We start from the raw sequence: 21,363 nt of genomic DNA on the forward strand, positions 1-21,363 counted from the left end.
ACTTATTGCCTGTCTTTTCATAGCCTAGTCTTCCTATTTCTGTACTTTTGAAAACAATCGTCTTTTGGTTGACTGGATCGTACCAGTGAGTAGTCTTCAGGGAGGATTTTCCTCAATTTCCCCTGTGTCCTTGCACACTTGGGACTGTCTTTCTGTTACTTCTCTGGCTGGCAGCAGTCTAGTTAGATATTATCAAAGCAAACTTTTTCTCAACCCTGTAGGTTGTCTTTGTTGTCTGTGTGTGTGATGCACGTCCTCCAAGGATGCCCAGGTTGTTTCTAACCTTGTTGACTGACTTTGTGTTAACGGGTGGGCATTTTAAAAGCTCACTGCAGCCACAGCATAGAGAGTAGATCAGAGGGCGGGACCAAGTGGGGGTCAGGGGGCACGTGCTGTAGACTGGGGGCGGGGGAGGTCACGATTTAAAAGCGGGAAACTGATGCTTGATTAGATAGAGGGTGTGGGAAGAGGAAAGTGTAAAAGCTGCCAGTTTATATGGCAGTAGTTATGTATTCAGATATTAAAAAAAAAATACTAGGACCCAGCATTGGAGGATAGAGGTGCAAAAAGTAAGCAAGTTAATTATAAACATCTCGTTAGACTTTACAGTAATGCATATTGACTTATAACGTGAACTTATTTCATCTTAGCCCAAACCTTGACACTGTCTTAGTTTGATATTTAAATTTTTCTAAAAGCAAATTTGGCAATTTTTTTTCACAAAAATAAATGTTTTCTTTTGTTTCTGATACTAGCTCCTGAAATTCTTAGTTATGATCCTATCAGCATGGCAACGGATATGTGGTGAGAATAATTTATGACGAATTGATCAAATTAGTTTTAAGAAATGAATATGATACTAATTTTTCTTACATTTTCATTCTGATTTAGGAGCATTGGAGTGTTGGCATATGTCATGCTGACGGGAGTATCGCCTTTCTTAGGCGATAATAAACAAGAAACGTTCCTCAATATCTCACAGATGAATTTGAGTTATTCTGAGGAAGAATTTGATGTTGTGTCTGAGTCAGCTGTTGACTTCATCAAGACACTTTTAGTTAAGAAACCTGAGTAAGTATTCGTTAATATTGATCTCTATCAATTTATGAGCAATCTGCTCTGAACAAAAGCAGATGAACAACTGAAACCCCAAAGTGAAGACATGAAAGTGTAGACATAAAATTAGATGAAACCTTTGGCTTCTTACATCTGTTGAAAGAAAAAGTGGCAAAAATGAAAATGTTTTTTAGAAAATGTGAACTGCACCTCAGTATAACAGATACTTGCCATCTGTTCTTGGTCTTTCAAAGGGGCTTTTCAGAGAGAACTTAAAATACTATTTATATTGTGGGGAACGGCATTTGCATGCAAATGCTAAAACTTTGTTTTATTCAGGAACCACAGTAAGATCTTTGTGGTTCGTATGTCCCAAAATATAATACCTTATGCTCTAAGTTATAGTTGAGGCTTTAAACTACTTCGTCCTAATTGTAAACTGTGCCTCTTTATCCAGAGATCGCGCCACTGCTGAGGAGTGTCTGAAACACCCATGGCTAATGCAGAGCAGTGTTCAGGAACCTTCTCTCAAGGTGAAAGGGGCATTAGAAGAGGCACAGGCCCTCCAGGAAGGCGATCCTGTGCCTGAAAGTCATTCAGATACTCAGAAGCCGGAAACCGAGGAATCCGTCGTCACAGAGGAGTTGATTGTAGTTACTTCATATACTTTAGGACAGTGCAGACAGTCTGAAAAAGAGAAGATGGAGCAAAAGGCCATTTCTAAACGCTTTAAATTTGAGGAACCTCTGCTGCAAGACATTCCGGGAGATTTTATCTACTGAGCAGTATTTCCCTTTAGAACTTTAAGATTTCTATATTGGAAACATTATTTATGGACTTCTGGCCAAATGGTACATGTGCTGAAAGTGGATGACCAGGTGTCACTGGTAGAAACTAAAATAACTTTGTCAAACTTGTGGAGTTAGAGAAATCAAGCCAGATTTATAAAGTTGCCAACCAGGAGGTTTAACGGGTAAAGTTACCTTTTTCAGAGTTCTTTTTAAGAAGGGAGATGCTTGAACCTTTTATTTCTGCATCCTGTTTCTCCAGAATGAGAATATGTATGCAAAGATATCTGTAGTCACTTTCCTTAAAACTCCAAGTAAAAGTGCCAAAATTAACATCTTTGTAAATCTGTTTTGCATTATTCATATCTATATCTGCATATATGTATGTTGATATCGTTACTAAAATTGATTCTTTTTCACTTTGGATTTTTTGAGGGGACTAAGATTTTAATTTAAGTATTTTGCAAATTTCTGAGACCTAGAATAACATGTGCTAGTTAATAATGTCTTATTTTTATATTTTATTACTGCTCTATGTTGACTTGACTTGGCTTCTGTTGTCTGTTTTCTTCCTAATGGTTTGCAGCCCTATCAGTGGAAAACCCTGGCTAATTTTAGTTTTTTCTTCAACATCACTAGTAAGAGTGGTGGTGATTTTTCACCTCTGAAATTGTTCTGGTTTTCAAGGTCAAAGGTTAAGTCACCCTGTAATGTTAACCCAGTGCTCGCTCCGCGTGTCCCTCATCACACCTTCCTTGTCTACCCTCTTTCACAGGCTGCACCCCTGCCGCCTCCTCACACGCTTGTCGCCTGACTTTGGTCTCTTGCGAGAGGCAGTGTGATCTGATCAACACAGTGGTGCTTCGGTCAGTGAGAGGACGCTATTAAGTTGTTTTTGTTAATAAAATCCCCAGGAATCGGGGAAGAAATATAAAGCACATTCATGCTGGCCATCGAGCCTCTGCTTCTGTTGAATTTCCCATTAGCCCCCAGGCAATACTAGGAAAAGTGGTAAGATGCCAGAATATTTATAAACCTTTACTTTGTTCGTAAACGACTTGACATTGGAAACTTTGTCATTAGGGAGGTCCCCTAAGACTTGTAAGATTTGTAAGAATATACTCAGTAGCATTTAATTTACTTAGGAGTGAACACTTCAGCTGTATCTGGGCCCACAGTGAACAAATTCCTATTTAAAAAAGTGGAAATGTAAAAGCGTATGCTGTATAACTTAAAGCAACTAAATCTTCTTCTTACACAGAACAGTCTGCGAGTCCTTATTTTTACCTTGTATTAGGTGCTTGTATCGGGTGAACACAACTTGTCTGTGACTTGTGTGCACACAGCGTGTGCTCTGTACCGTGAGCTACTCGGACCCATTCCTTCGCAGTCTGCTAGGGTGTCACGTGGTGCTTTCTTCCCAGCCTGGTTGCTCAGATGTCAGCCTCAGGACCATGGGAACCCCTAACCATCTGTTTTCAAGTGTGTGTAGGGTACTGGGCTGGACTTTCCCATGCGTGGTCTGCACGAGCTCCCAGCCCTGCCTTGCAAGTGTCGCAGGCCCTGTGTTGTTCCGACACCATCAGGTGAAATTGATTAGGCAGTTCGAACCCTCGGTTTGCACTGTTTTCTCACTAAATTGGCCTATTGATTTATACAGTTTCTTGGAAACGAGCATTTCTAAACAAGCTCTATAAAGAGGAAGAGGAAATTCTGCTACAGTGGCAATTTTCAATGAAAACCCACGGCCACAATGCTAAAGCCTCAGGTAAGTCTTGAAAAGAGGTAAAATACAATTTTAGGCAAATTTTTATAAATACCTCCGACAAAAATAGGAGGGAGGTGAGAAAAAAAAAATCCACTATTTGAATGACACATTTTTATACTTGATGGATTTATTCAGTTTTAAAATCATACTCATGTGGACAACAGTCAGACTTTTTCCAAAGCCATTTTTTATACTGTATTCATAATCCATTTAATGTAATTGCTGTATCCGTAAAAGAAAAGAAAACTAGACGTGTTTTCTTTTAGCTGGCCACTTTGCCATTTGCAGTGTGCAGCTGTCCTTAGCTGCTCTTGCTGCCTTGAATTTAGAATTGTACACTGCTTTTTTGGAAGCACTTGCACTGGTAAAGGGATATATTGACATTTTTTGGTGTCTGTCATATAAATAGAGCATAAAGAGTCTTCAGAGTATTGGACCAAACCTTTCTGTTAATTACTAACCAACTAGCTCTGTTAATTTTTCTTTTCACTTGTTTACAATGGACTGAACTATTCATATCCATGCAATTTAGAACTCCAGTTTTAATTATAATAAAATTCAACATAATATTTTAGCTTGATGAGAAGTTATGAAATATGCAAAATGTAAGTGGTTTTAGTCAACCGGGAAATTGTGTTTTAATGTTTCATTTTGTTGTTTTCACATGAAAAGTAGGAGAATATGGCTTTCTCTCATAGTTACAGAGGCACATCAGATGCTAATTGTGGTGTATCTTAAACTTTTCCAACAGACCTCAGTTTGGAAGAAAGTGTAGGAGCGAAGAGGTTGCTTAGAGACTGTTGGACACGAGGTGAATGCTGTGCGGCTCCGTCCACGGAGGCCTGAGCAACATCGCTCCCTGCCACCGACATGGATCATCTCAAGGTACCAAGAAACAAATCCTAAATACATTTTAAGCTCACACTTGGAGAAATTTGAATTAGACTGATAAAACTAAAAATACGATAGTATTGTTCAAGATCATTTGGCAATTAGGCCCTTCAATTTGTTACAGAATTAAAAGAGCTGGATTAAAAACGTTAACCTCAAGAGCCTGAATTGCCAACTATGCTTTTATTGTCGGAGGGGATATAATTTACAAGTAACGAAGTGTACAGCTCTAAACCCGTACCAGCCTCTCTCGAGCCTGACAAATGCACGTATTCAGATAGAGGGAATTACATGGCACGTCCACCCTGCTGTGGCTTTCACTCAGCATGATTTTGAGACTCATACATATTGGTGCTTGTATCAGCAGTGTGTTCCTTGTTGTTGCCATGTGGTGCTGTTTGAACACACCAGCTTATGTAAAACCATATCTCTGTTCATGGACCCCAGGGCTGTTGCAGGTTTTGTGTCTTATGAATAAAGCTGCTATAGATATTCTTTTTTCTGTTGTTTTTGTTTGGTGTTTTCTTTTTTTTTTTTTTTTTTTTTTTTTTGGCTGCACTGGGTGTTCATTGCTGCTGCTGCATGCGGGCTTTTCTCTAGTTGCGGTGCGCGGGCTTCTCATTGCAGTGGCTTCTTTTGTTGCGGAGCACGGGCTCAGTAGTTGCGGCATGTGGGCCCTAGAGCACGCAGGCTTCAGTAGTTGTGGTGCGGAGGCTCAGTAGTTGTGGCTCACGGACTCAGTAGTTGTGGCACACAGGCTTAGCTGCTCGGCGGCATGTGGGATCTTCCCGGACCAGGGCTTGAACCTGTGTCCCCTGCATTAGCAGGTGGATTCTTAACCACTGCGCCACCAGGGAAGTTCAGATATTCTTGTCCAGGGGTTTTCTGTGGACACGTTTTCATTTCTCTTAGATTAAATAGGAGTAGAATTTCTAGGCCACGAGATAGACGGATATGTAACTTTTTAAGAAAATGCCCAACCATTTCTAAAGCGATTGTACTGTTTACCATTCCTGCCAGCAATATATGCAAGTTCTCATTGCTTCACATTTAGTGTTGGCCATCTTTTTTATTTTAGCCACTCTCATGGGTATGTGGCGGTATCACAAGGTGGTTTAATTTGCTATTCCCTGATGACTAATGAGGAACAAACACTATTTCATGTGTTTGTTGAACCATTTTTGTGTCGTCCTTTTTCTCCCTTTTTATTAATTGGATAGTGAGTTGTGATAATCTTTTATATATTCTGGATACAAGTCCTTTATAGGATTTACATGTTACAAATATTTTTTTCCGACTGTGGGTTGTCTGTTTTCTCAACAGTGTCTTTTGATGAGAAGGTAGCTGTAATTTCGATGAAGTCCAATTCATCAATTTTTGTTTTACACGGTTAATACTTTCTGTACCCTCTTTAAGAAGTCCTTACCTACCCCAAAGTCATGAAGATTTTTTTAAAGCTTTATGGCTTTTTTATGTTCAGGCCTGCGATCCACTTTACACTTTTGTCCCCTTTGGTGTTAGGTAGGGGTCAAGTGTCCCTGTTTTCCGTATGAATATGTAGTTGTTCCAGCACCATTTGTCAGACCGACTTTCCTTTCCCCATTGAATTGTTTTGCTGTCCTTGTGTAAAATCATCTGACCGTATGTCTGTGGATCTACTTCTGCACACTCTTCTGTTTCATTAATTTATTTGCTTATCTTTTTGTCAGAACTTTGTAAGTCCTGATGTCAGGTACAGTAGGACTTCCAATTCCTTCATTTTTGAGATTGTTGTTTATTCTAGGTCCTTGGCATTTCTGAAGAAATTTTAGCATTGGTTTGTCAACTTCTACCAAAATCACCCCCTAAAAAAGCCTCGTGGGATTTTGTTTGAGATTCATCTATCAATCAATTTGACTTTTTAACAATTCTTCCAGTCTGTGAATATAGTGTGTATTCCCGTTCGTTTACTTCCATTTTTCTCTGCATTGTGTTATATTTTTCAGTGTAGAGTCCTTGTACATCCTTTGCGAACTTTATCCCTGGGTATTTTGTTATTTGATGCTATTGTTTTGGATACTCTGTTTCTTAGTTTTGGTTTTTGATACTCCTAATCCTCCAGTGATCAGTTTTAGCTCATTGTGCTTAATCAGACCTATGTTATAAATTATTCAAATAAAAATGAGTGTACTTTTCTTTTGAAGCTCTTCATTTAAAGTCTTGGCCTAAAGTTTTGTTGGTAAGAGTGGAAGTAAGTCTGCTGAATTGAAATTCATGGTAACAAAATTGGGAAGGAATAACATACCCTCCTCTAATTCTCTCAAAGTAGAAAGGAGGTAATAGAATCTCAGAGGGAATATGTGGTTTGCCCAGGATCTTAGCAGCTGCCGGCAAAACAGAGGATAGAATCGTTGAGCTTTCCAGGGCTTTAACCTCAGTGGAGTCTACCTTTGGCTACATGTTAATGTCCATAAACAATCATTTTTTTTAAATTATTTTTGTGCAGCTTGATTGTGGATGAATTTTTGTTAGTGACTGGAGGATACGTAACCTGAGATTAGGCTGGTACAGAGGTCAGCACATTATGCCCTTGTGGCGTGTTTGGTAAATGAAGCTTTCTTGGAACACAGCCTGTTCATTTACATTTGTCTACAGCTGCTTTCATGGGAAAACCCGCAGGGTTGAGTAGTTGCCACAGAGATCTTACGGCCTAATCAGCCTAAAATAGTTACTCTCTGGCCCTTTACAGAATAAGTTTGCCAACCCCCCTGCCAGGCTCTTGTAATCTAAACATATTCTAAATAGGAGATATTTCCTATTTCAAACCAATACTGACACAGCCCTTTGGGGAGCAGTTCATTTTACATGGCAGAATAATCTTAGGACTTTGCATTCATTCTTATAGTTTTTATTAAAACAAGTGAGTTTTATCTACTAAAACTAAACTATTTTTACTAAATATGTCATCAGCAATAGTACAACAACATTTTTACATAAAAAGGTTCTTAGTTTCAATACACTGATCGGTTTTCATGAAAATTAGTATCTCTCGGTTATCTCCATTATTGTAAAGTGACCAGTTTTCTAATAACTTGTGAGAGAAATGTACCTAGAAGAAAAAAAAAAAAAGATATTTAGGAAGAGAGATGTTTAATCCTCAGAGAGCTGGAGATTATTCAGGAGGGAAGGATTATCACCTCATCTTGCCCCTTTCAAAGGAGCATATTCAGTGTCCTTGTCCTATACCTTAATTAGTTCAAAATACAAAGTTTTTAGACTTAGAAGGAGTTGGAAAGATAGTAGTACAGACGCATCTTGTGTAGTTGTAGTAAAGTGCTAAAACCAGGAGATTGACATCCAAGCAGTGCGTGTGTATAGTTCTATGCCATTCTATCACATGTAGTTTCCTGTAACCACAATTTAGATACAGAACTATTTCATAGCAACAAAGATGGGTTGTGTCAACATTTTTACCAGTTCAGGTAAATAGTACATCAGACAACGTTATACGTTTTGTTTCTACCACCAAACAATTCCTGAGATAACTCAAGAGGAGAAGTAAAGTCGATCATATTCACTCATGTTTCTGCTCTTTCCACTGTTCTTCTTTCCTGATGTTCCAAGACTTTTTTTTCTCAACATTTTCTGTTTCAAGAACTTCCTTTTGTCATTCTTTTAAGGGAGGTCTATTCAAGCAAATTCTTTTTGTTTTCCATCATCTGGAAAGTCTTTATTTTTCCTTCATTCCTGAAGAATAATTTTATCAGATGCAGAATTCAGAGTTGACAGTTCTTTTAGAACTTGAAAACTTTTGTGCCATTTTTCTGGCCTCCACGGTTTATGAGGAGACAGCTATCATCTGAATTGTCTTTCCCCATAGGTAAGGTGGTATTTCTGCCTTGCTGCTCTCAAGCTTTTTTCTTTGCCTTTAGTTTTCAGAAGTTTGTGTTATCATAGATTTCTTCAGGTTTACGTTGTTTGGGTTCCACTCGGCTTCTTAAATATATAGGTTTATGTCTTTTGCCAAATTTGGAAACTTTTCAGACGTTAATTCTTTCAAATGCTTTTTTCAGCCCCACCTTTCTCTTCTCCTGGGACTCCAATGACATGAATGCTAGATTTTTTTGTTATAGAACCACAGGTATTATTGTCGGTCTGTTTTCTCTGCTCAGATTGGGTAATTTCTATTTTATCTTCAAGTTCCTGATTTCTTCAAGTTCAGATTTTCCTGGTTCTTGGTATAAAAGCGTGGTTTTCTATTGTGTATCGGACGTCTGGTTTTATGTCGCGGGATTCTGGATCTTGTCTAAATCTTCTGTTTTAAAAGCAGGCTTTTTCTGACACCGCCATACCGGTGGGTGAAGCGGGGATATGTACACTGCCTCCTCACTGCTGCCAGTTGGGGGTGAAGGTCTAGGCTCACCACTTGGCCTCTTCTGACACCGAGGCAGGGGGAGGGGTACCTCCTTACGGCTTCCCACTGAAGAATAGGGGCTCCACTGATGCCGCGGGGGGTGGGAGTATCAGTGGGCAGGAAAGGCGGGCGTAGCTCCCCTGGGCCTTCTCTGCCACCACACCCTGCAGAGGACGGGGGCCAAAGGGGCAGGCGGGGAAGGCCTCGTTCTAGCTGAGTAAGGGGAGCAAGTCTTGGCTCTCCACCTGGCCTTTGTTGACAGGCTAGGGTAGGGTTGGGGCCATGTTTTTTTCCATGGTGCCTGGCTAGAATAGGGCGATTACTGTGTGAAACTTATTTAGCTTGAGAAAGCAGGCTTTTCTTGGCTTTTGTTGTTGTAGCCATTGGTGTTTCTAGGCTGCTGGTTTCACCAGCACCTAGTCTGGGACATATGAGGCAAAAGAAAGCCCAGGGAACTCACTGCTTTTATCACTTGGGTCCCAAGGTCCTCAGCCAATCTGCCTTCTTTTCATTTTTCAGTATGTTTATTTGATAAATGTCTAGGGTTTTAGCTGTGCTTAGTGGGAAGAATAGGGAAACGTGTGTCTACTCCATCTTGTCCCTCCTGGGGGCTTTTGCTTTTTAAAGTTGACAGTAGGAGAACTCCCTTCTGTGTATTTTAGATTTAAGCAAATTAGTAAATACACCTCGGATTATGAGAGCCAGGTTTCTCTCTGTTGGAGAAGGAGTGACAAGTATGGGAAGGAGGAAGTCTCCAGTGAGTGAGTGTGTGTGTGTGTGTGTGTGTGTGTGCACGCGTGGGCACTAACACTAGACCACTGAATGTAGTTTAAAATTTCTTGAGGTTCCTTTTTGCCATGAGGATATATCCCACCAAGGATGTTGAGTCAGAACTGTTTGAAAGTCACTTGAAATATTTCTTCTCTGTGTGGTTCATTTGTTTCAATATTTTAAGAAGTATTTTAAAGATTTTTTTCTTTGATTTTATTTTTAAATTATGTAAAAACAAAACAGCATGATTTCAAATTTAAAAGTGTAAAACAAGGTACATTCAGGAAAGTACAGCTTCCATCCCTGTTTCCTACTTATGTCCCCTGGCCATTTGTTTACTTCCCCAAAGGTAACTACTTGTATTGATTTTAGTTATTCTTCCGTTGTTTCTTTTTGAAAGTAGAAGCTAACATATGCATACATATACACATGCATATATAAAATTCCTTTTCACAAGTACAGACTCCTCAACTGTATAGAAGTCAGTTTATTTAACCCATTCTCTATCGATGGAGACTTGGGTTGTACCTGGGTTGTTTACAGTTTCTTGCTGTTACAAATAGTGTTGCATTAAATAACCTTACATAAATGGCATTTTGTATTTTTTGCCAGCCTACTTTGGGATAAAATCTTAGATGTGGGATTGCTGAATAGAATGGTAAGTGTACGTGACATTTTTCTAGATATTGTCAAATTCCCTCCCACAGGTGTTGTTTCATTTTGTCTTTACACCAGCAATTTAAAAATGCCTATTTCCCCACAGCCTTTTGAGAAAACAGGTTCTCAAATTTAGGGATTATTGCCAATTTGCTAGAAGAAAAATGGTATCTTCCTGTAGTTTGAATTTATATTCTTTTTAAGAGGGAGGTTGACCCTTTTTTTTTAGTGTGTTTGAGTCACTTGCATTTCTTTTCTGTGAATACATAGTATCTTTTGCCCATTTTTCTACTGGGTTACTGTTTTCTCAACTTTCACGCTTTAGAAATTAAGGATATTAACTTTTGTGATTTAAATTCTAAATATTTTCCCATTTACCATTTGCTTTTTGCTTTGCTTTTGGTATTTTTAGACATGCAGAAATTTGTTTTTATACAGTTTTCCTTATTCTATAACGAATCATGGTTAGGTGAGTTTCTCCACTTCTGGGTTATAAAAGAATTCACCCATATTTTTCTGCTAGTGCTTAGATGGTTTCATTTTTACATTTAGATCTTTTGATCCAATTGGAATGTATGGTGAGCAGTTGATCCCATTTCATCTTTTTGCATATGGCTATCAGGTTGTTCCAACATCAGTTTTCAAATGTCTTCCTCTCCCCTCCCTGATTTAGATGCTGCTTTACCATAACCAGATTTCCATATGCATGTCTATATTTTCATTGCATTGTCTCTTCATGTGCCAGCACTTCATTATTTTATTTACAAATATGTTTTAATGTCTGTAAGACTAGCCCCCCCTTCCTTACTCTTCCTTTGCAGTGATTTCCTAGCTATCTTTGCTTATTTCTTCTTCCAAAGGAATTTACAATTAATTAGCTTGTCTAACTTTTAAAAATCACATTAAATTTAACTCAGGGAGAACTGACATCTTTATGATGAAGAATCTTGCCATCCAAGAACATGGTGTGTTTTTCCCTTTGTCCAGTTCTACATTTGTACCTTTCAGTAGTGTGTTTTAGACCTCTCATGTAAGTTTTGCAGATTTCTTGCTCACTTTTTCCTAAGTAGTTTTTGTTTTGGTTTGCTTTTTGCTATTTTAAGTAAGTATTGTCTGCTCTCCATTACTTCTTCTAATGGTATATTAAATGCCTTTCATTATTAAATGAAATGTGATCTATGATACAGAGGCATGTTTCTCATATTTTCAACTCCCACTTTTGAACCCTGGATCGTAAAACGTCAGCTTTTCTGTACACGTTCCTGACAGCGCTTTGAACTGAGCAACTGCTAGAGTCGGCAGAAAGACAAGCCTGGATGGTGGACAGGTTACCGAGGAGGAGAGGCTCTTCCCGTGGGTGGAGGCTGGAGGCTTTTCCCATCATCACCCTCTCACCTCCTCCTTGAACGCCCCCCAACCCCTTCATGGGGCCTCCTGTGGATACAGCATCTTTTGCCCAAGCCTCCCAACAAGCAGTATAAACGCTGCCTCGCCTGTAAGACCAGCGATTGGTAAGTATTTATTCATACGGACAAACTGAAAACAGCAGAGTCAAGCAGCCTTCAGAAAGCCCTGTGGAGCTGCTGTTGACAGAGCATCGCCCTGGCCTTCCTGCTGTGCCAGAGGCCACCGTCGGCGCAGTGCTGGCTGCTTCAGGTGGGTGTCATTCATTCAGTTTAGCTTCATCTTTGCTGAATGCAACTTCACCAAAACTGGGAGTAGTAGAACCTGTCTCTTCAGGTATTACTAAATCCCTGGATTGGTGAATGGGGAACAGTTGGAAGAAAGAGAAGCAGGGGGAAGCCAAATCTTGAAAAATGGGATAAATGACAATAAAATCTGTGATTTATTTGAAAGTCGTACAGGTCTTGTCAGTATAATTCAGCACAGTCTCTTAAACCGTCATTAACAGTAGAATCATATACTTACTCCAGAACCTGAGGGCTACAAGCTCAATGCAAAATGCTAATGCTGGCATTCATGCTCTGGTCACCTCACCTGTCCAGGGCTTGCTTTTACTGTATCTTCAGCTAACCTATACACTGGCCAAATGGCAGATCTTCTTTCTGGAGCATAGCTCACACCTCCCCTGCTGAGGCCTGTTTTCATGTTTTTTCTATTTGCAAGGCAGTCTCCATCACGTCTGAAATAAGCCCATGAGGTCACCAGTCCACCAAGAGGAAGGAGTGACCTGACTGGCCTCCTGGATTCCTCCTACTTGGTCTCTCTCCTACCTCGTTTTAGCGCTGCTGCTTGGAACTCTTCTAGTCCAGTATTACGTAAGCCGCTTGTGAGCAGACACCACACAGCATCTTAGTAAAGGCGCGTGGGAGTCCTACTGCCATTTGTTGGCTGTGATCGCTCTTCTGCAGTCTTCCTAAATCTATAATCCTTACAGTCTTTCTCCAGTCACCACTGGGCTCACTCCTGGGGTGTGCTGGGAGCACTTTTGCTCAGTGAAAAGTCTCCTTTGCCCCTGATGATTGTGCATCCTCCAAGATGTCTTCCAGGTCATTACTGGGAGTCCACGGCTGAATCACAGTGATCTGATCACTGGACACACAGGAAGTAGCGGGCTACAGGTATACAGCATTACTTCAAGGAAAGAAAGGACAATGTCTATTGCAAGGACCGGGTTCCGGCCCGTTCACAATCAATCAACCATAAAGGCATTAAGAAGTCCACGGAAATATGCTTAACTGGAAATAATACCCAAGATGGTGACTTTGAAACAGAAATCAAGGATCTTTTCACTACATACTATTTCCTGTCAGTTGGGTTAGGAAAGCCTCTTCATACAAATTGTACACAAAAACTTACTTGCTTTTACTTCAGAACAGATGGTCCACTCAGGCCCTGGTTTTCTGTGGCTTGGCCACAGCAGGAAAAAATCCGGCAAACAACACTGAAAGTAAGTAAAAGCTGTTATAGAACAGTCAGGTGTGAGGCACTATATAAAGTGACATGTACACAACAGAACGGTACATGATGATTAAAGAATAAAGCAGCACAAGAAAGACTGTACAGATCGTAATATTTATCAACAAAAGCTCTCGGGGAAAGAACTTTTTCACTTCATGATCTATTCAAAGAGCATATTTTTTAAAGAAAGAAATTACAGAACGGAAATAACTTCTAACAATGAAAGGCCTGTACTGGCATATTTAAGCTTAATCTTTTCTGAGAGGCTCCCCTCCAATGAATATTAAGAATACAGTAAAGGAGCTCATGAATGTCCTTTACTACACCTGCATTAAGCCTAGTAATACTGAGGGGGTTAGACTGGCCTTTGCAAAGCAAAGCTGGCAGGTTTCTGGATTTTGTAGGCTCTGGCGCTCAGCGGGAAGGAAGGTCTTTTGTCCCCTTGCAAGACTAATAAAACCTAAAACCTCCTCATTGATAGGGCTGAAAACTGGGGTAGGGGAGAGAAGAGATGAGAAATCAACATTATTAATACTGATCCCTTTAATTCTGTGCTTTGCTTCTATATAGAGAACTTTCAAATTCTTATAAATTATAGTAGCTTTCTGATGAAATTAAAAACTTCAGCAGGGGTCACTGTGGTCAAATGAGAATGATCCTGAGATCACTGTATGCCCACACGTGCAGCCAGCCCGGGCTGGCCTGCAGCCACGGGGCGCACATGGTGAGGAGGGAGGCCGGGCTAGGACGGGCTGATCACCTTCACTCCTTTTTCAGCTCATTGCTGTTCTCCCCACTGGGCTTGAACAGGGGAATCTGCTGGCCATCCTTGAGCTCTAAGAAGACCTCCTGAAGGTTCCACCTGAGAGAAACCAAAAGTATAGCCTCTAATCAACGAAACACTGAGGCAAAAGACAGACATGGTTTAAAAGGAAAAAAGCAGTTGTTAGGAATGTCTTAAGTTTTTTAAACGCTATTTTATGTTAGCAGTATGTTAACGTTTTAACCTTCTGTTCCAGGCTCACATTATTTAACCAGCATCACCGTCAAGGCAAGTTTTACCAATGAATGGCTGGCACCAGGGAAGAGGAGCAGCTCGCTCCTCCCCGTTTCCTAATCCCCCCGACCTCCAGCTCCGGGCTGGAAGCTGGCCACCTCCTCCACTAATCCCGGGTTCAGGGGGCAGTGAGTCCAGGGGAGCCAGGCAGGGGCTGCCTGCTCCTTTTGTCCTTGAGGATTAAAACACATCCTGGCTAAACAGCAAACATCTCTGAGACAGGCTTCCCGTGGGGGAAGTGAGTGTAGCTACTGGCAACCAGACAAGAAAAGCCAATTAATGGGGTAGAGAGCTTATTTAAAGAATGTGACGAATAATTCTGGAACAGGACCCCATGCCTTTATTCATTTGTAATGACGGAGGCAGCAGTGTTGGAAGCTGCGACATAGCATCAAGTTATGGCAGACCTAGACTACTACAACTGTAAAGTTCTTCAAATTCAGTAGCGTGCACTGGATAAAATGTCTGGACTGAGCTTAAGAGCCCAAGTAGCGGCATGCTGTCCAAGCTGTGAAACTTCTCAAGCTTTGAAAAACTAATTCTTACTGCCACAATCATATAACTAAAATTGAAAACGGAAATCGTTTCCATCAGAAGGTTCTCCTCCTGCTGCCTGATTCCCACCCACTTTCCCATCATACCTCTTAAAGGGGGCATCTCTGGATGAGGTGACATAGAGATAGCCCTCTGACTTGGGTCCAGAGACAGGAATCTTCAACTGGGGGTATAAAATGAGAGAGGTAAGTGTATATATAGTGCTGTCCTCTCAAGAGATAACCTATGAAATCCAGTGATTATCCACAGAACCTGGTTGTTTTCGAACTTGAGCCTAGCTGAAGAATTCACCTTATTTTCCATCTGGCTCCCTTCAAATGCCCTGCACCTCTCTGGATGGCCTGGTGAGGTCAATGGCAGTGCTCCTATCTGGCAAGGAGACCTTATGTGCCAAACTCAATGTTCTGAGTACTTGCAATGATTATTTTTTAAATCCACGGTTAAAAAAGAACTACCGATATATGCAACAACATGGATAAAGGTCAAAAACATGTAGAGTGAAAGAGCCTTACCCAAGACTATATGACGCATGATTCCATGTCTTAGACCAAACTAGGTTGGGAAAAAAATGTCAGAAAGTGCCTCTGCTGGAGCTGTGGGGATGTGAGAGGACCAACTGGGAAGAGCATGAGGCAGCTCTCAGGTGAGGCAACAGTCTACATGTAGGTAGGGGCTTGAGTTGCACAGGTGGATATGCATTTGTTAAAATTCATCAGGACAGTTAGTTAGATGTGCACCTTTCACAGAATGTAAATTTTACCTCAAAAAAATATATATTAAGCTCTAGTTAATGATATATATGGCTTACGTATTTAAAGGTAAAATGTATGGATATTTGAAAATAAGATAGATAGGTTTCAAGAACAAATAAGGTAGAGCTAGACAAACAGGTATGGGATAAAAGCACACTGAGCAAAATATTAGTTACAGAATCCAGGTGGCAGATATATGGGTTCCACAGCATAAATTCTTTGATATTTTCTGTATGTTTGAAACTTTCATAATAAAATAGAAAGAAAAAACCAAAAAACAAAAAAAGTCCACTGTTTAATAAAAGGGGGAACTATTTCTAGCAAATTGGTCCATACTCTGACCTGGACCATAAAGCAGTTCTAAGAGGAGAGCTGATAGCAAAACACACCCTCCTCAAGAAATAAAAATCTCAATCTAACCTACCATCTAAAGAAGTCAGAAAAAGAACAAAGTCAGCAGAAGGAAGGAAATAATAAAGATCAGAGAGGAAATAAATCAAAAAAACAACAGAAAAGATCAGTATAACCAAGAGCTGGTTTTTTGAAAAGATAAACAAAATCAACAAACCTCTAGCCAGGCTCACCAAGAAATAGAGAGGACCCAGATAAAATAAGAAATGAAAGAGGAGGAATAACAACAGTTATCACAGAGATACAGAATCCTAAGAGAATACTATGAACAGTTATATGCCAACAAATTGGACAACACAGAAGAAATGGACGAGTTTCTAGAAGCATACAGCCTGCCAAGACCGAATCAAGAAGAAACAGATAATTTGAACAGACTGATCACTGCAAAAATCCCCTGCAAACAAAGTCCAGGACCAGATGGCTTCACTGGGGAATTCTACCAAACATACAAAGTATTCTAAAAAGGAATTCTACCAAACATACAAAGTATTCTAAAAAAAACTGAAGAGGAGGGAACACCTCCAAATTCATTCTATGAGGTCACCAGCACCCAAAACCAAATAAAGACACTACCAAAAAAAGATAATTACAAGCCAATATCTCTGATGAATACAGATGAAAAAAAAAACCTCAACAAAATATTAGCAAACCAAATCCAACGATACATAAAAAGGATCATATACCATGATCAAGTTGGATTCATTCCAGGGTCACAAGGATGGTTGAACATACACAAATCAATCAAATGTGATATACCACATTAACAAAAAACACACGATCACCACAATAGATGCAGAAAAAGCAGTTGATAAAAATTCAACAACCATTCATGATAAAACCTTTCACCAAATGATAAAAATTCAACAACCATTCATGATAAAACCTTTCACCAAAGTAGGTATAGAGGGAACACATCTCAACATAATAAAGACCACTTATGACAGACCCACAGCCAACATAATACTCGACAGTAAAAAGCTGAAAGCCTTCCTGCTAAATTCGGGAACAAGACAAGGCTGCTCACTCACCACTTCTACTCGACGTAGCGTTACCGCAAGTCTTCGCCACAGCAGTCGGACACACACACGAAACGCAGACTGGACGGAAAGAGGTAAAACTGTCACTATTTGCAGATGACCTGATACTCCACGTAGAGAACCTAAAACCACCACACAAAAACTATTAGGAGTAATAAATGAATTCAGCAAGGTAGCAGGATACAAGGTTAATTTGTAGACATCTGTTGCATTTCTTTACACTATTAATGAAATATCAGAAAGAGAAAGTAAAACAGTCCCATTTAAAATCGCTTCAAAAAACATAAAATACTCTAGGAATAAACTTAACCAAGGGCGAAACACCTATATGCTGACAACTATAGAACACTGATAAAGGAAACTGAAGAGGATTCAAAGAAATGGAAAAATATCCCGCACTCCTGGATTGGAAGAATATTGTTAAAATGACCACACTACCGAAAGCAATCTACAGGTTTCGTGCAACCCCTATCAAATTACCCATGACATTTTTCACAGAACTAGAATAATCCTAAAATTTATATGGAACCACAAAAGACCCAGAATTGCCAAAGCAACCCTGAGAAAAATGAACAAAGCTGGAGGCGTAACACTTCCAGACTTCAGGCCATACTACAAAGCCTCAAAACACCATGGTATTGGCACCAAAAGAAAAAGATAAATCAATGGAACAGAATAGAGAGCCCAGAAATAAACTCACACACCTATGGTCAATTAATCTACAACAAAGGAGGCAAGAATATACTACAGGGAAAAGACAGTCTCTTCAACAAGTGGTGCTGGGAAAGCTGGACAGCTACATGTAAATAAATGATATTAGAACATTCCCTCACACTATATACAAAAATAAAATCAAAATGATTTAAAGACCTAAATATAAGACATGATACCATAAAGTACCTAGAAGAGAACATAGGCAAAACATTCCTTGACATAAATTGTAGCAATATTTTCTTAGATCAGTCTCCCAAGGCAAAAGAAATAAAAGCAAAAATAAACAAATGGGACCTAATCAAACTTAAAAGCCTGTACACAGCAAAGGAAACCATCAACAAAAGGATAACCTACGGAATGGGAGAAAATATTTGCAAACGATGCAACCGACGAGGGGTTAATACCCAAAATATACAAACAGCTCATACAACTCAATAGCAAAAAAATGAACAACCCAATCAAAAAGTGAGCAGAAGACCTATATAGACATTTTTCCAAAGAAGACCTGCAGATGGCCAACAAGCATATGAAAAGATGCTCAATATTGCTAATTATTAGAGAAATACAAATCAAAACCACAATGAGGTATCACACCAGTCAGAATGCTATCATCAAAAAATCTACAAATAAATGCTAGGAAGGGTATGGAGAAAAATGAACTCTTCTACACTGTTGGTGGGAATGTAAATTGGTGCAGCCACTATGGAGAACAGTGTGGAGGTTCCTTAAAAAACTAAAAATAGAACTACCATATGATCCAGCAATACCACTCCTGGGTATATATATGGAAGAAACAAAAACTGTAATTCAAACAGATACATGCAGCCCAATGTTCATAGCAGCACTATTTATAATAGCCAAGACATGGAAAGAACTCAAGGGCCCATCAGTAGACAACTGGCTTAAGAAGATGTATGTATGTATACACACACACACACACACACACAACACACAATGGACTATTACTCAGCTATGAAAAAGAATGAAATATTTCCATTTGCAGCAACATGGATGGACCTAGAGAATATTATGCTTAGTGAAATAAGTCATACAGAGAAAGACAAACCCTATACAATATCACTTATATGAGGAATCTAAAAAATAATAAAAATGAATTTATTTACTCACAGACATAGAAAACAAATTTATGGTTACCAAAGGGGAAGGGGTAAATGAGGAGTATGGGATTAACAGATACATACTACTATATATAAAATAGATAAGCAACAAGGATTTACTGTATAGCACAAGGAACTATATTCAATATCTTGTAATAACCTATAATGTAATATAATCTGCAAGAACAAACAACTGAATCACTATACATCAATTAAATTTTTTAAAAAAATCAATTATCCTTATCAGAATACTTGGGCACGAATTGCTTTCGTAGTTAGGGGGAAATATCTCTAATAAAACTATTTCCATTAAAAATAATAAAAACTGGGCTTCCCTGGTGGCGCAGTGGTTGAGAGTCCGCCTGCCGATGCAGGGGACACGGGTTCGTGCCCCGGTCTGGGAAGATCCCACATGCCGCGGAGCGGCTGGGCCCGTGAGCCATGGCTGCTGAGCCTGTGTGTCCGGAGCCTGTGCTCCACAACGGGAGAGGCCACAACAGTGAGAGGCCCGCGTACCGCAAAAATAATAAAAGCAACAACAAAAAATAAACTAGGTCAGATCAGTTCACTCTTGTCCTCCAAATATTTCAGGGCTTCTGCTTGTCACAATTAAGTGCACACACCTCACAAGACGATGTCACAGCCCTCTGGTTGCCTCAGCCCGTTCTCCCTGCCCACACCCTCCCTGGGCAGCTGCACCTCTGCTGAGGACACACTGGCAGGGAGCACAGCAATGTGCCTTCGTGTACAAGCTGCTCAGCGTGGCCTTCCCTGTCATCACAACAACCTCCCAGGCCACTAACCTCTCCCTCCTAGGCCTCTACTAAGGCATTTGCTTCACCCTGTCTTATGCTGGAATTTTAAACTATAAACTTCCTGAAAGCCTTCTGTATCTCTGTATTCCCCACACAACTGAGAATCATTCCTCCAACTCAAAACATATTAAACAGAAGAAAAAAACCCTTCTTATATTCAGTTGAGTTTTATCAGTTGAACTATAAAAGAAGATAAGATACAGCTGAAAAAATGGACTGGCATTCCATGGAAGCAATGTAAATAAGCTTTAAAACTAGAGTTTAGGTGTATTTCAAGTTCAAAGCTGAAATACTGGCAAACCACCAATGATCATTTCTCTACAACCTCCCGTTCAAGATGGCGACCTGAGCACAAACAGGGCTTTCCGTGCCACATCAATTCCCCAGAAAGGAAAAAATCTATATGAAAATAAATTAATCCATAAGGCTTTTTTAAACGGTGCTAGGTACCACCTAGCGGCAGTTGTATGTAGCAGATTTCCCCATCCCACATCTTTCTCCAGCTTCCTCCAAGACTCGTTCCAGAGGACGGCAGCCCCTCCTCAGCTCAGTAGGCACCCGGCCTGCAGTTCGCAGGGGGGAGCACGTTACCTTTGCATCAGCAATGTCCACGAAGTTGTACTTGTCGGTGAGTCGGAGATAGTGAACGTTGAGAGGAGTGCCCAGAGCTTCCAGTGCCTCAGGGTGGCTGTGCAGATGCTCCAACGCCAACTGGTAATAGGAAGCCCTGGAAAAAGTTTCTAAGTGGGAAAGAAAAAGGTTACTTTTTTTTTTTTTAATTGAACTTCGTCAGGTATACTCTCCCTAGAAAGTGAGATGATGTAATTCATGTACAACATGGAAACAGAAACATGAAATTTATGGGTGGAATTATCATTAGGGACCATCTACCCTGAACTGTCCATTTTAGAGACTCCAAAACCAAAACATAGGAAGTCGGCATCTGCGGCGATGTGGCAGATGACCTTGAGCAAGGTACTGGACCTTTCTGTGCCTCAATTTCTTCACCTCTTATTTCCTCACCTCATTCGTTGCCTCTCTTCGTCTAAGGGGTCTGATCAGATCGTCTCTAACTTTTCTCTCAGTTCTAAGTCCTCTGGTTCCATGACTTGCTCAAAGTGGTACAGCTAATCCGAGGCAGAGCTGGGGCCAGAACCTACGACTAAACGCTAACTTGTCAAGTTGATAGATGTACACCAACATTTCATGTAGATAAAGCTTACAAACTGCTCTCAGCCTCAGGTATCCTTGGCCCAAAGGCTACTAGGAACTCCAGGAAGCACCTCCCTGAAAATGCAAGGTGGGACAAGCCGCCCCGAGGAGAGAGCAAAGGACGGTGAGCTTCCCAAGTAAGTTTTTGTGTTTGGCAACAAGACAGACTTCCCTCTGTAGGCCCAACCACAGTAATGGACTGGAAAGGCGGCTTGAGCCTGCAGAGGCCAAGGAGAATGCCCCTCCAGTGCCGCTTCCCAGGAGAGGGGATGCTGCAGGCATGAACGAGGTGCCAGCCCTGAGGAGAAGCAGAGGCTGGGTCCAGACAGTTCATCTTCACTGAGCGATTTCTCAGCATCCCACAAGTTGTGAGATTAATGTTTACAACATCCTCGCATACAGGCACTAATATTACCCCTCGTCACATGGATAACTGAGGCCCAGGA

General features: G+C 40.4%; 2 protein-coding genes across 17 annotated transcripts in view; one reads left to right on the top strand and one right to left on the bottom strand.

Annotated features, from left to right (window-relative positions):
- The window catches only part of STK17A (serine/threonine kinase 17a), a 37,526-nt gene extending 35,349 nt beyond the window's left edge, over positions 1 to 2,177 (top strand). The window contains exons 5-7 of the mRNA XM_030761473.2: positions 756 to 804; positions 892 to 1,071; positions 1,514 to 2,177. Of these exons, the coding sequence (XP_030617333.1) occupies positions 756 to 804; positions 892 to 1,071; positions 1,514 to 1,838 (554 nt within the window). The 3' untranslated portion in view covers positions 1,839 to 2,177. The remainder of the gene's footprint in view (positions 1 to 755; positions 805 to 891; positions 1,072 to 1,513) is intronic.
- Positions 2,178 to 5,023: 2,846 nt separating this feature from the next.
- Positions 5,024 to 21,363, bottom strand: part of COA1 (cytochrome c oxidase assembly factor 1) — a 131,530-nt gene continuing 115,190 nt past the window's right edge. For 8 of the 16 annotated variants that reach the window (XM_089917845.1, XM_089917846.1, XM_089917839.1 and 5 more), the window contains 4 exons: positions 20,297 to 20,445; positions 14,945 to 15,021; positions 14,007 to 14,108; positions 5,024 to 13,229 (listed from right to left, as the gene is read on the bottom strand). In XM_089917845.1, coding sequence (XP_089773971.1) covers positions 14,009 to 14,108; positions 14,945 to 15,021; positions 20,297 to 20,445 — 326 coding nt within the window. In that variant the 3' untranslated portion in view covers positions 5,024 to 13,229; positions 14,007 to 14,008. Of the gene's footprint in view, positions 17,181 to 20,296; positions 20,446 to 21,363 lie in introns of all 16 variants that reach the window. The other 8 variants (XR_016394398.1, XR_016394397.1, XR_016394396.1 and 5 more) reach the window with 8 other exon arrangements.

The sequence above is a fragment of the Delphinapterus leucas genome, chromosome 9 (genome assembly GCF_059928025.1).
Source record: "Delphinapterus leucas isolate spDelLeu-1000000601 "Yukka" chromosome 9, BTC_Dleu_Yukka2, whole genome shotgun sequence".
NCBI classification, from domain to species: Eukaryota; Metazoa; Chordata; class Mammalia; order Artiodactyla; family Monodontidae; genus Delphinapterus; species Delphinapterus leucas.